Source organism: Chiloscyllium plagiosum, unplaced genomic scaffold (assembly GCF_037043375.1).
Source record: "Chiloscyllium plagiosum isolate Xiang-an unplaced genomic scaffold, Cpla_swu_hap1 HiC_scaffold_20, whole genome shotgun sequence".
Classification (NCBI taxonomy): Eukaryota; Metazoa; Chordata; class Chondrichthyes; order Orectolobiformes; family Hemiscylliidae; genus Chiloscyllium; species Chiloscyllium plagiosum.
The window spans coordinates 67,661,706-67,674,975 of NW_028270158.1; the positions used below are offsets into that span (position 1 = coordinate 67,661,706).

The 13,270-nt window shown below is 41.4% G+C and overlaps 1 protein-coding gene across 1 annotated transcript; it reads left to right on the forward strand.

The window, feature by feature from the left end:
• The first annotated feature begins 1,197 nt into the window (after nt 1–1,197).
• Nucleotides 1,198–3,248, forward strand: LOC148146648 (putative G protein-coupled receptor 139). Its single transcript, XM_087998101.1, has 2 exons — nt 1,198–1,501; nt 1,862–3,248. Exons 1-2 carry the CDS (start codon nt 1,432–1,434, stop codon nt 2,788–2,790), a joined length of 999 nt encoding a protein of 332 aa, XP_087854227.1. The 5' UTR covers nt 1,198–1,431; the 3' UTR covers nt 2,791–3,248.
• Nucleotides 3,249–13,270: the final 10,022 nt, after the last annotated feature.

The following is a 13,270-nucleotide window of genomic DNA, read 5'->3' on the forward strand; positions in this document are numbered from 1 at the left end:
CAATCAACCGAATTCGACAACCAGCCCAAAAGACACTGACACCTTTGTATCCAACAACGCTGAACCCGAAGTGGAATTTTAGGATCAATTACAGCAAGAACGCACAACCTGTTATGGACTCGGCCAAATATTTTAAAAAGGTGGCCTGGCCCCTAAGCTTTTCTAATTATAAAGGAAGATGTGAAGTGGGTGTTCCTGATCTGATACAACTCGTCAAATCACTCAGCTTTAAGCAAAACAAAAATCATTTAAACACTACACTGGAAGCACAACCAAAAGAAAGCAGAATGTTAATTAACCCAACAGTGGAAAAACTCCACCGATCCGACGCAGTAACAAAGAATAATTAATTGTTCCAATACAGTAATAGCCGATAAATGGCAAAAAAGATAAATACAAACACAGATTCATACAAGCCGGAGGGAACAACATCCAAAGAGAGAGACTTCAATAGAAAGTTAGAAAAACCCTTTACTGAAGCTTGCAACTCGCCAGCATTCCAGCAGGACAGTTAAACAATCTCGAGGTATAAACTTGAACTGGGAGAACTGGCCACTGACATTCCATTATTGAACTAGACGCTAAGGCACTCTGCCTTTAGGACCTCTCCAGGAACAAGGACGAAATGACCTTTATAAACTGACAGCATCGTCACACACCCAGTGCGTTATTTTTATACCACTAGAGAAACACTTCTCTAGTGATGGCTTTGATCCTTAATTCCACCCTCTATTCTTTATCATTAACAGCTCGCTTGAAGATATTTAATGCTTTCTGGAAGGAACACTGAAAAACATTTCATGCTGTGTGTTCATTCCCAGGCATTCAGATGAACTAGAGTAAGGTTCCGACTTGTCAAGTACGTTTTACTGGCTGGGAGGATGAAATTCAGTCCGGTAACTTCCACGTAAAATTAGGTCGGATGTGGAAACAAAATTCTCCAAAGTTGTTGATCTAGTCATGTTCCCTTATCCATTATTCGCAACTGAGTATGCAATTTGAGAAACTGGACAATTGTTCGAATGTGATGAGCTACACGTGTGGAGTCAACTGTTGGCAGTTGGGAAGATCAGACCACAGACCATAATGGGATTAACGACAAAAAAATTCACAAGGACAATGTTATTGTTATTTTTTACAAAGGACAATTGTTTAAATGCATAAATAAGTTAAAATACATGACATTTGGGGTCCAACGCATAGAGAAGAGAATGAAAGTGAAGTCTTGAATGCCAGGATCAGATCTTATTTTATTTAGTGTATTATGCAAATAAAACATTCTACATGATTGCAACTAATGTAATTGATGAGTTGACATAATTGACTCTCTGGAGATGTGATGCGTGTATAAATACAGATTACATCTGCCTTATGTTGGTCATACTGCAGCCATAGAACCTCTATTCCGACAGAAGTCATTCATTTTCAGAAATGGAGAAACCACCGATTTTATTATTGAAGGAGATTTATTATCCACTTCTTGCAGCTGTTTGTCTTCCAGGTGAGACATTCAACTTGTTTGTTTCGAGTTGGTTTTAATTTATCCGTGTTAATGTTGCATACCATACATTTCCCATTGTCAGTGTTCACATACCATTGTCAAAAACAGTGTTTGAACACTTCTACTTTTTCCCTTTATCTGTTAGCATAACAACCGTCACAAAAATGTCGCCTGCAAAGGCTTTTGTTGATCTTTCGACAGTCTGACAATACCGTACAGATAGATGGCGACCGCATTAAATATGGGTACATTTATTGTTTTGTAAATCACTCAGAATGTATTCGCATCCTCTTAAAAAGTATCTTCTCCTCTATTTCAAACATGCATTGCAATATTACCGAAATGCTGTCTCTTTTTCAGCGAACACAATGACTGTTATAATTATCGTACGAGGAAACTGTGGTCTTTCTAAATGCATTTCTGCTTATCTGGTAGCCATGGCAACATCGGATCTCTTGGTCATTATCCATAATGTTATCGCATATCGCATTTTGCATTATCATTTTCCTCTTTCCTTCTTGTCCTACACACCTGTTTGCAAGTTCATTATATACATAGGTACCACCAATCTCGATTTAACTGTTTGGTTCATCGTTTCCTTCACATTTGACAGATTTGTGGTGATCTGCTGCCAGAAGTTTAAAACACTATATTGTACAGAAAGAACTGCAACGGCGGTATTAATAATCATTTCGGTCCTGACCTTGTTAAAAAATATTCCACTTTTGTTTGCATATGAGTCAGAGCAAATCCTTAATAAAATCCAATGGGGCTGCAAGGCAAGCATAACTTTCTTTGCTTCATCTCCAGGGATAGCGTTTGTCTGGGTTTACAGCACCTGGGTTGCTTGGCTTCCATTTATCTTAATTGTCTCATTTAATTGTTTAACCATCCACCGTATTGTAATGGCGAACAGAACTCGGATTAAACTCCATGGACACAGAAAGGAGAATCAAAGCAATACAGAGCTGGAGAACCGGAGGAAGTCGATCGTTTTATTGTTCTCGGTATCTGTCAGTTTCATATTGCTTTGGTTGACACGTTCCGCTACTTTGGTCATTACCAGACTGTCAAACCCTAATTATTACCGAGGCGACTTTAACGACCCTGAATATATCGCAACTGAAACGGGAAATATTCTCAAGTTGTTGAGCTGTTTCCTGAACCCATGTATTTATGCAGCAACCCAGAACAAATTCAGAGAGGAGCTGAAGAATGTGGTGAAATCGCTATTGAGACAAACTCTCAAATGTGTTTTTAAAAATGTGGACAAGGGAAATGTAGTTTAGGGGAATATTTTTGTAGCTGAGACTTAATTTCATCTTGCTTTCTAAAATGGAGTTCTCTTCATCCACCGGCATTTAAAAACAAAATGCTTCACGCAGTTATTTCATGGATTATCGAACCTAAATTCGATACGTTCAGTCATTTCTGTTTCGTACGATTTTTGGTTGAATTGTACAAATTACATGTCCTTTGAAGGATGATATCTTTAAACTCAGGTATCAATATTTAACAAAAAAAGTCTTGAGCTGTGATATTTTGCACAAATATATGAATCTATTACTGATACCGTGATCAGATGCTGAAAAATATGTTGCTGGAAAAACGCAGCAGGTCAGGCAGCATCCAAGGAACAGGAGAATCGACATTTCGGGCATAAACCTTTCTTCAGGATTCCTGAAGCACATTTTTCAGCATCTGATCTCCAGCTTCTGCAGTCCTCACTTTCCACCGTGATCAGAGGCGTCAGGTTGAAATTGTCTGGAAAAGGAAATCAAAGATATTTCTGCCTCAAAATGAGAAACTGGCTATTTTTGTGCAAATTTTGCAAGAAAGACACTTGATTTTCCGACATGACTACACACTGAAACGCCACCCTCAGCAACTTTCAACAGGCACAAATCAAACATAGGAACGTCCATTCTTGCCGTCCTGGTTATTGCATGATAAGAAAAAAAAATTTCAATAGATGTAGCAAATAACCTCTGTCAATCAGCCCACAGTGTACACAGGTATGATGCTGTTCTGTGCTGTACTTTTCTATGTTGTATGTTCTAAACCCGCATCCACCACTTCTTCTAGATGTTCATTCCACAAGCGAACCTTTCTTTGTGTAAATTAAAATAAATGATCTCATGTCTTTTTAGGATCTTTCTCCTCCCACCTTGAAAATTTATGTCCTTGTCTTGATCTCCTCCAAGCTAGGGAAAATGAATTTGTAATTAACCTCATCCATACTCATCATGATTTTATAAACTTCTTCAATGTCAGCTCTGAACCTCCCATGTTTCAGTGGAAAAGTTCCTGCATATCCAGTCTCCACTTATAATACAAACCCAGTTCCCGGTAACATCCTAGTAAACCTCTTCTAAGCACTCTCTAGCTTGATAAATCCTTCCTGAAAACGGGATAACAGAACTGTATGCAGTACTCCAGAAGAGGCATCCCCACATCCTGTGCAATCTTAAAGTAACGTACCAACCCCACATCTGACCAATGATGGCAAGCTTGTTACACACTTCTTAATTACCCAATCTGTGTGTGATGGAGACTTCAAAGAATTATGTACAAGATCCTTAAGGTCTCTCTGTTCAACAAGATCAACTTTTAACTGGCAATGGCTTGCCTTTTTTATGTTATAAAATGCAATTCCTCGCATTTTCCAAGCTAAACCCAATCTGCCACACTTCAGACCATTGGCTCATAGAGTCATAGACTTATAGAGATGTACAGCATGGAAACAGACTCTTCAGTCCAATCCGTCCATGCCTACCAGATATCCCAACCCAATCTAGTCCCACCTGCCAGCACTCGACCCATATCCCTCCAAACCCTTCCTATTCATATACCCATCCAAATGCTTCTTAAATGTTGCAATTGTACCAGCCTCCACCACATCCTCTGGCAGCTCATTCCATGCACCACCCTCTGCATGAAAAAGTTGCCCCTTAGGTCTCTTTTATATCTTTCCCCTCTCACCCTAAACCTATGCCCTCTAGTTCTGGACTCCCCAACCAGGGAAAAGACTTTGTCTATTTATCCTTTCCATGCCCCTCATAACTTTGTAAACATCTATAAGGTCACCCCTCAGCCTCCGACGCTCCAGGGAAAACAGCCCCAGCCTGTTCAGCCTCTCTCTGTAGCTCAGATTCTCCAACCCTGGCAACATCCTTGTTGGTCACAGGCCTCCAGTCTGAAAAACAGCCCTCCACCACCACCCTCTGTCTTCTACCTTTGAGCCACTTCTGTATCCAAATGGCTAGTTCTCCCTTTATTCCATGAGATCGAACCTCGCTAATCAGTCTCCCATGGGGAACCTTGTTGACCACCTTACTGAAGTCCATATAGATTACATCTACTGCTCTGCCCGCATCAATCTTCTTTGTTACTTCATCAAAAAACTCAATCAAGTTTGTGAGACATGAATTCCCACAGACAAAACCATATTGACTATCCCGAATCAGTCATTGCCTTTCCAAATACATGTACATCCTCCCCTCAGGATTCCCTCCAACAACTTGTCCACCACCGAGGTCAGACTCACCGGTCTATTGTTCCCTGGCTTGTCTTTACCGCCCTTCTTAAACACGTTTGCCAACCTCCAGTCTTCCGGCACCTCAACTGTGACTATCGGTGATACAAATATCTCAGCAAGAGGCCCAACAATCACTTACCTAGCTTCCCACAAAGTATTCGGGTACACCTGATCAGGTCCTGGGGATTTATCCACCTTAAACCGTTTGAAGACATCCAGCACTTCCTCCTCTGTAATCTGGACACTTTGCAAGATATCACCATCTATTTCCCTACAGTCTTTATCTTCCATATCCTTTTCCATAGTAAATACTGATGCAAAATATTCATTTTCTGTGGCTCCACACAAAGGCCGCCTTGCTGATCTTTGAGGGGCCCTATTCTCTCCCTAGTTACCCTTTTGTCCTTAATGCACTTGTAAAAACCCTTTGGATTCTCCTTAATTATATTTACCAAAACTATCTCAGGTCCCCGTTTTGCCCTCCTGATTTCCCTCTTAAGTATACTCCTACTTTCCTTATACTCTTCTAAGGATGTACTCGATCTATCCTGTCTATACCTGATATATGCTTCCTTCTTTTTCTAACCAAACCGTCAATTTCTTTAGTCATCCAGCATTCACTATACCTAACAGCCTTCTCTTTCACCCTGACAGGAATATACTTTCTCTCGATTCTTGTTATCTCATTTCTGAAGGCTTCCCATTTTCCAACCGCCCCTTTACCTGCGAACATCTGCCTCCAATCAGCTTTCGAAAGTTCTTGCCGAATACGGTCAAAATTGGCCTTTCTCCAATTTAGAACTTCAACTTTTAGATCTGGTCTATCCTTTTCGATCACGATTTAAACGAATAAAATTATGATCAAAGTGCTCACCTGCCCTGCCTTCTTTCCCAAGAGTAGGTCAGGTTTTGCACCTTCTCTAGTCGGTATATCCACATACCGAATCAAAACATTGTCTTGTACACATCTAAGAAATTCCTCTCCATCTAAACCTTTAACACTAAGACCCAAGTGATCAACAGATCTATTTCTCATTTAGATAAGCCTCTTCACTATCCATAGTACCAACAATATTAGTGTCATTTGCAATGTTACGCACCATGCTTTCGATATTATCATCAAAATCACTTGTATAAAAGACAAACAAAAGTGAATCCCGCACTGATCACTGTGGGACACGGCTCGTCAAAGACCTTCAGTCCCACAAAAGACCTCTTCAGTATTCTGAAAAATTACATTATTTAGGGAATACGATTCATAACAAGTCGGGATTTGGGATATTTCATATCGTGCTTCTATTAAGATGCCAGCTCACATTTTTCTTCCATTGTGAAGATGATCTTTCTTCTCATAGTCATACGAGTCCAGTGGGAGTTTGGCTACACTGTAACTCACTGCTTCATTCAACTACGAACACAGTTTAAATAGAACGGGGAGGAAAAGAGTGAACGACATAATGAATGTTGGATATTGGTTCCCTTTGTGAAATGACAGGATTTTCCTCATAATAGTTGTGTATTTTGCAATCTCATTTATCAGCGATTACAGCAGCAATTTAATTGGTAAAATCTGAACTTGGAAAACAAATCGAGAATCAGGTAAATCACAGAGCTCACCTTGCTCGTTGAACTGTCTTTAATAAGTTACTTGGTGGCAAATGTACACTATCATAAGTGTGTTATTTTCAAAGTTAAAAAGGTTTTGTTCTCACAATGAGTGAAAATAAACTATCCAATACAGGTGGCAAGGGATACTTGATAATCCAACCACATGAGTCGCTGTTCCATGGCCACACGCCGAAAGGATTAATAAAATTAATTAACAAAGTGAAAATTAAAACGTGACCTTAAAAGTATAATATGTCAAATTTTCCTCATAATAGGAAGATAGTAAACAAAGGGATCAATCTGAGACTGGTACAGTTGAGAACAGAAGTGAGTCAAACAGTCAGGGCAGGCAGGGACAAGGTAGGACTAATAAATTAAACTGCATTTATTTCAACGCAAGGAGCCTAACTGGGAATGCAGACGAACTCAGGACATTGTTAGGAACATGGGACTGGATATCATAGCAATTGGGATGGGCAGGACTGGCAGCTTTATGTTCTAGGATACAAGTGCTACAGGAAGGATAGAAAGGGAGGCAAGGGAGGAGGGGCAGTAGCATTTTGGATAAGGGATAGCATTACAGATGTGCTGAGGGGGGATATTCCCGGAAATATATCCAGGGAAATAATTTGGGTGGAACTGAGAAATAAGAAAGGGATGATCACCTCATTGGGATTGCATTATAGACCCCCCAATAGTCAGAGGGAAATTGAGAAACAAACTTGGAAGGAGATCTCTGCTGTCTGTAAGAATAAAAGGGTGGTTTTGGTAGGGGATCTTAGCTTGCCAAACATCGACTGGGAATGCCATAGTGTTAAGTGTTTAGATGGAGAGGAATTTGTTAAGTGTGTTCAAGAAATCTTTCTGATTCAGTGTGTGGTTGTACCTACTAGAGAAGGTGCAAAACTTGACCTACACCTTGGGAAATAAGGCAGGCAGGTGATGGAAGTGTCAGTGGGGGAGCACTTTGGGGCCAGCGACCATAATTCTATTAGACTTAAAATAGTGATAGAAAAGGACAGACCAGATCTAAAAGTTGAAGTTCTAAATTGGAGAAAGGCCAATTTTGACAGTATTAGGGAAGAACTTTCGAAAGCTGATTGGAGGCAGATGTTAGCAGGTAAAGGGATGTTTGGAAGTGGGGAAGTCGTCAGAAATGAGATAATGAGAATCCAGAGAAAGTATGTTCCTGTCAGGGTGAAAGGAAAGGCTGGTATGTATAGTGAACGCTGGAGGACCAAATTATTTGCGGGTTTAACTACAAAGAACAAAGAACAAAGAAGGTTTACAGCCCAGCAACAGGCCCTTCGGCCCTCCAAGCCTGAGCCGATCCAGATGTACTGTCTAAACCTGTCGGCCAATTCCTAAGCATCTGAATCCCTCTGCTCCCCACCTCCTCATGCATCTGTCCAGACGCATCTTAAATGAATCTACCGTGCCCTCCTCTACCACCTCCGCTGGCAACGCGTTCCAAACGCCCACCACCCTCTGTGTGAAGTACTTACTGCGTGTATCCCACTTAAACTTTTCACCTCTCATCTTGAAAGCGTGCTCTCGTTATTGAACCCTTCATCCTGGCAAAAAGCTTATCTCTATCCACCCTGTCTATATACTTCATGATTTTGTAAATCTCAAACAGGTGCCCCCTCAATCTCCCTTTTTCTAATGAAAATAAACCTAACCTACTCAACCTCTCTTCATAGCTAGTACCTTCCATATCAGGCACTATCCTCGTAAACCTTCTCTGCACCCTCTCCAAGGCATCCACATCCTTTCGTAATGTGGCGCCCAGAACTGTACACAGTATTCTAAATGCGGCCGAACCAACGTCTTGTACAATTTTAATATGACTTGGCGAAAATAAAAAAAGGAAACACATGTTAAGTATAGACAGAATAGATTGAGTGAATCCTTAGAAGAGTATAAAGGCAACAGGAGGTGAATAAGGGGACATGAGACAGCTTTACCGAATAGAATTAAGGAAAATCCAAAGGGTTTTTACAAATACATTAAGGACAAAAGTGTAACTAGGAAGAGAATACGGCCCCTCAAAGAACAGCAAGGCGGTCATTGTGTGGTGCCGCTGTAAATGGGGGAGTTACTAAACGAGCATTTTGCATCAGAATTTACTGTGGAAAAGGATATGGAAGATATAGAATGTAGGATTCTGACATCTTGGTGACATCTTGCAATATGTTCAGATTACAGAGGAAGAAGTGCTGGATGTCTTGAAACGCCTAAAGGTGGATAAATAAATTCCCAGGACCTAATCAGGTGTGCCCGAGAACTCTGTGGGAAGCCAGAGAAGTGATTGCTGGGCCTCTTGCTGAGATATTTGCATCATCGATAGTCACAGGTGATGTGCTGGAAGACAAGAGGTTGGCTAAACGTGGTGCAACTGTTTAAGTAGTATGGTTAGGATAAGTCAGGGAACTATAGACCGGTGAGCCTGACGTCCGTGGAGGGCAAGTGGTTGGAGGGAATCCTGAGGGACAGGATGCACATAGTGTCATAGAGTCATAGAGATGTACATTTGGAAAGGCAAGGACTGATTAGGTTTAGTCAACATGGCTTTGTGCGTGGGAAATCATGTCTCACAAACTTGATTGAGTTTTTTTAAGAAGTAACCAAGAGGATTCATGAGAGCAGAGCTGTAGATGTGATCTATATCGACTTCAATAAGGCATTCGACTAGGTTCCCCATGGGAGACTGATTAGCAAATTTAGATCGCATGAAATACAGGGAGAACTAGCCATTTGGACACAGAACTGGCTCAAATGTAGAAGACACAAGATGGTGGAGAGTTGTTTTTCAGAGTGGAGGCCTGTGACCAGCGGAGTGCCACAAGGATCGATGCTGGGTTCACTACTTTTTGTGATTTACATAAATGATTTGCATGTGAGAATGAGGTACCCTTAGTAAGTTTGCGGATGGCACAAAAATTGGAGGTGTAGTGGACAGTGAAGAAGATTACCTCAGATTCCAACAGCATGTTGACCAGATGGGCCAATGGGCTGAGAAGTGGCAGATGGAGTATTACTCATATAAATGCGAGTTGCTGGCATTTTGGGAAAGCAAATCTTAGCAGAACTTATACACTTAATGGTAAGGGCCGAGGGAATATTGCTGAACAAAGAAAACTTGAAGTGCAGGTTCATAGCTCCTTGGAAGTGGAGTCGCAAGTAGATAGGAGAGTGAAGTAGGCGTTTGATATGCTTTCTTTTATTGGTCAGAGTATTGATTACAGGAGTTGGGAGGTCATGTTGCCGCTGTACAGGACATGGTTTAGGCCACCGTTGGAATATTGCGTAGAATTCTGGTCTCTTTCCTATCAGAAATATGTTGTGAATCTTGAAAGGGTTCAGAAACGATTTACAGGGATGTTGCCAGGGTTGAGTGATTTGAACTATAGGGAGAGGCTGAACAGGATGTTCAGGGCTTTTTTCCCTGGAGTGTCAGAGGTTGAGGAATGATCTTATAGATGTTTACAAAATTATGAGGGGCATGGAAAGGATAAATAGACAAAGTCTTTTTCCTGCGGTAGGGGAGTCCAGAACTAGAGGGCATAGTTTTAGAGTGAAAGGGGAAGATATAAAAGAGACCGAAGGGGCAACCTTTTTACGCAGAGGGTGGTACATGTATGGAATGAGCTGCTAGAGGAAGTGGTGGAGGCTGGTACAATTGCAACATTTAAAATGCATTTGTTTGGAATGAATAGGTCAGGTTTGGAGGGATATGGTCCGGGCGCCGGCAAGTGGGTCTAGATTGGGTTGGCGTATGTAGTCGGCATGGATGGGTTGGACCGAAGGATCTGTTTCCGTGCTGTACATCTGTATGACTCTATGACTCAGACGACAAGATATTTGTACAGAATTAGGACATTCGGCCAATTCAGCCTGTTCTGCCATTAAGTGATAGCTGACCTATTTCTCCACAGCTGTGTAGCAGCTTTGCTGACCATTGGGCGGCACAGTGGCTCAGTGGTTAGCATGCTGCCTCTTAGCGTTACGGGCGCTGGTTCAATTCAAGCGTTCAGTGACTGTCTGTGTAGAGATTGCATTTTCTCCCCCAGGTGCTCAAGTTTCCTTTCACAGTTCACAGATGTGCAGTTTTGGTGTATTAGTCAGTGCCAGATGTAAGGTAGTGAAACAGGTTTGAGTGGGATGCTTTACAGAGAGTTGGTGTAGACTTGCTAGACTGACTTGGCCTGTCTCCACACTGTAGGAATTATCCCCGTAAATTTGAAGCTTTTGGTTGTGTGTAAATTAACAGAATCTACATTTAATTCGGGGACTTGTTAAGAAATCTTACAAACAGGGACTGGAACAGTTAACTTCAACTTTATTGCATGGAGCAAACAAAATATGGCCACACAAGTCAGCAAATTATATCTGACAACACAGTCTGGCCCTTACCAAATAACCGCAGGAATTTAGCTACGATTTCAAACAAACATTTTTGTTTCGAGCTGCGCCAATTATTTGATTATTTTGTAGTGCAGTGCTGTTTACCGAAGTTCTGTGACTCAAGTATCCTGGTGTTGAATTTTTATTGAAGTTTCTGTCCCGCAAGTTTAAAGTGTAAAATTAGTGGTGATCCTTTCAATATTTTCGTTCACTGTATTGACGACTCATCTGGAGCCATCATGGAGGCAGGTTGCTCTCATATCAAAGGTAGATCCCCTGTTACTTGATAAATTCCGAACTGAAGGTCTGTTGCAGGGCAGCTTTTGCTGAAACAACCGCAGGACATTCCTTCTGAAGCCAATCTTATGCAACTATTTGTCGTGAGGCAGCAGGTTAAGTAGCATTGTTACTTCCTCCCTCCTAGAAAACTGCTTGCTTATGTGGTTTCCCATAAACAGCCAATTTCTTTCAATTCCCTAATACATCTGAATTTTGAATTTGGATTTGAATTGAATTCATTGTCACGTATACCAGACAAAACCACGGGTACAAGTGAATGTTAAGAGCTTGTGTGTCCATTCAGTATTCTACCACCAGTAGGGTAGAAACTGCTGTGAAACCAGCTGGTGCGTGTGTTCAGGCTTCTATATCTCCTCCCTGATGGTAGAGGCTGTAGAAAAACATTGCCAGGTTGGGATGGATCTTTGAGAATTCTGGCGGCCTTTCCTTGACAGTCGGCCTGGTAGATGGATTCTACAGATGGGAGGTTGGCCTTAGTGATTCAAGTCCGCTCTTGAATGGTACAGATGCCATACCAGGTAGTGATACATCCAGACAGAATGCTCTAGGTGCCGGATCTATGAACGTTGGCAAGGGTATTCACCGTCATGCCAAATGTCCTCATCTGCCTGAGGATGAAGAGACGTTGTTGGGCCTTTGTAACCAGTGCATCCACCTGAAGCGTCCAAGAAAGCTTGTTGTGGATGACAACTCCCAGGAGTTTGATACTCTCCACTCGTTCCTCCTCTCTGCTGTTAATATGTGTGTGTGGGGGGGGGGGGCATGAGTAACATTCTGCCAAAAGTCAATAATGAGTTCCTTGGTTTTGCCGGCATTGAGAGCTAGAATGTTTTCAGTGCACCATTTTTCCAGGTCTTCCACCTCCCAACTGTTGTCTGATTCATCGGCATCTGAGATTCGATCGACTGTGGTGGCATCTTCAGTGAACTTGCAAATGGCACTAGTCTGATATATGGCGACGCAGCCATGGGTATACAGTGAGGATAGTAAGGAGCAGTTCAGCTCTAAATGTTGAGTATGCACCAATTCTCCCATCTAGGGCCACGTGGCAGAAGTCTCCCTTATAATTTGACACTGCCCTAATTCACACATTTAGTGCTACTCTGCTCAAACACTTTTCAAATGTTGTAGAACAGAAAATTCATTTTACACGTTTGTCGGTACTGCATTTAGTTTAAATTCAAGTTGCATATAAACCGTGTTATCCCAAGTGAATGCTAATGCAGGAAAATGGATTTCATGAGCGTGAAAGAGATGGTTTGGTTTAACAGTATGTGGAGAACTGCGTTAGACATCAGTCTGATGTGGATTTGGTGTTGGTTGATCAGAAGAGCTTAAAATGTGTTGCTGGAAAAGCGCAGCAGGTCAGGCAGCATTCAAGGAGCAGGAGAATCGACATTTCTTCAGGAAGGGTGATCAGAAGAGCCAATTGAATACCTTTTTGATAGCTATAATTTAGTGGTAGTGATCATAATATATTGAATTTTGCATGACACCTGAGTACAAAACGGTTTTTTGTCTTTTTGTTAAAATTACTCTTATATCCCCACGTCATGCAATTTATGAATATATGAGGTGGAACATGGCTTCAGTGAATTTGAAATGTACGTGGAAAGATTTCAATCGAAGACAGGCAATGGCTGGCATTTGCAGAAACACTGTAAGGAGTACAATAAAAGTATATCATCCAAGGTGCAATAGGCAAAGTAAGCAGTTCAGAAAATGCCCAGTCCAGACATTTGGAATGAGCAAATTTAATGGCAATAAATTGAAAAGAAAATGAAATATCGGACAATAATGCAAGCTAACAAGAACATGCAGCCTGCCAAAAAGCTTCCACTGCTTTTTAAAAAGAAAAGAAAAACAAGATCAAATATGGAATAATCCTCTCCCATGTTGACAGGATGTGTGTGAAA

What these genes read in the sequence shown, in the direction of transcription:
- LOC148146648 (XM_087998101.1), top strand. Translation starts at nt 1,432, where the DNA reads ATGGAGAAACCACCGATTTTATTATTGAAGGAGATTTATTATCCACTT. An exon ending in TGCAGCTGTTTGTCTTCCAG is followed by an intron (nt 1,502 to 1,861) that starts GTGAGACATTCA and finishes TCTCTTTTTCAG; the next exon opens with CGAACACAATGACTGTTATA.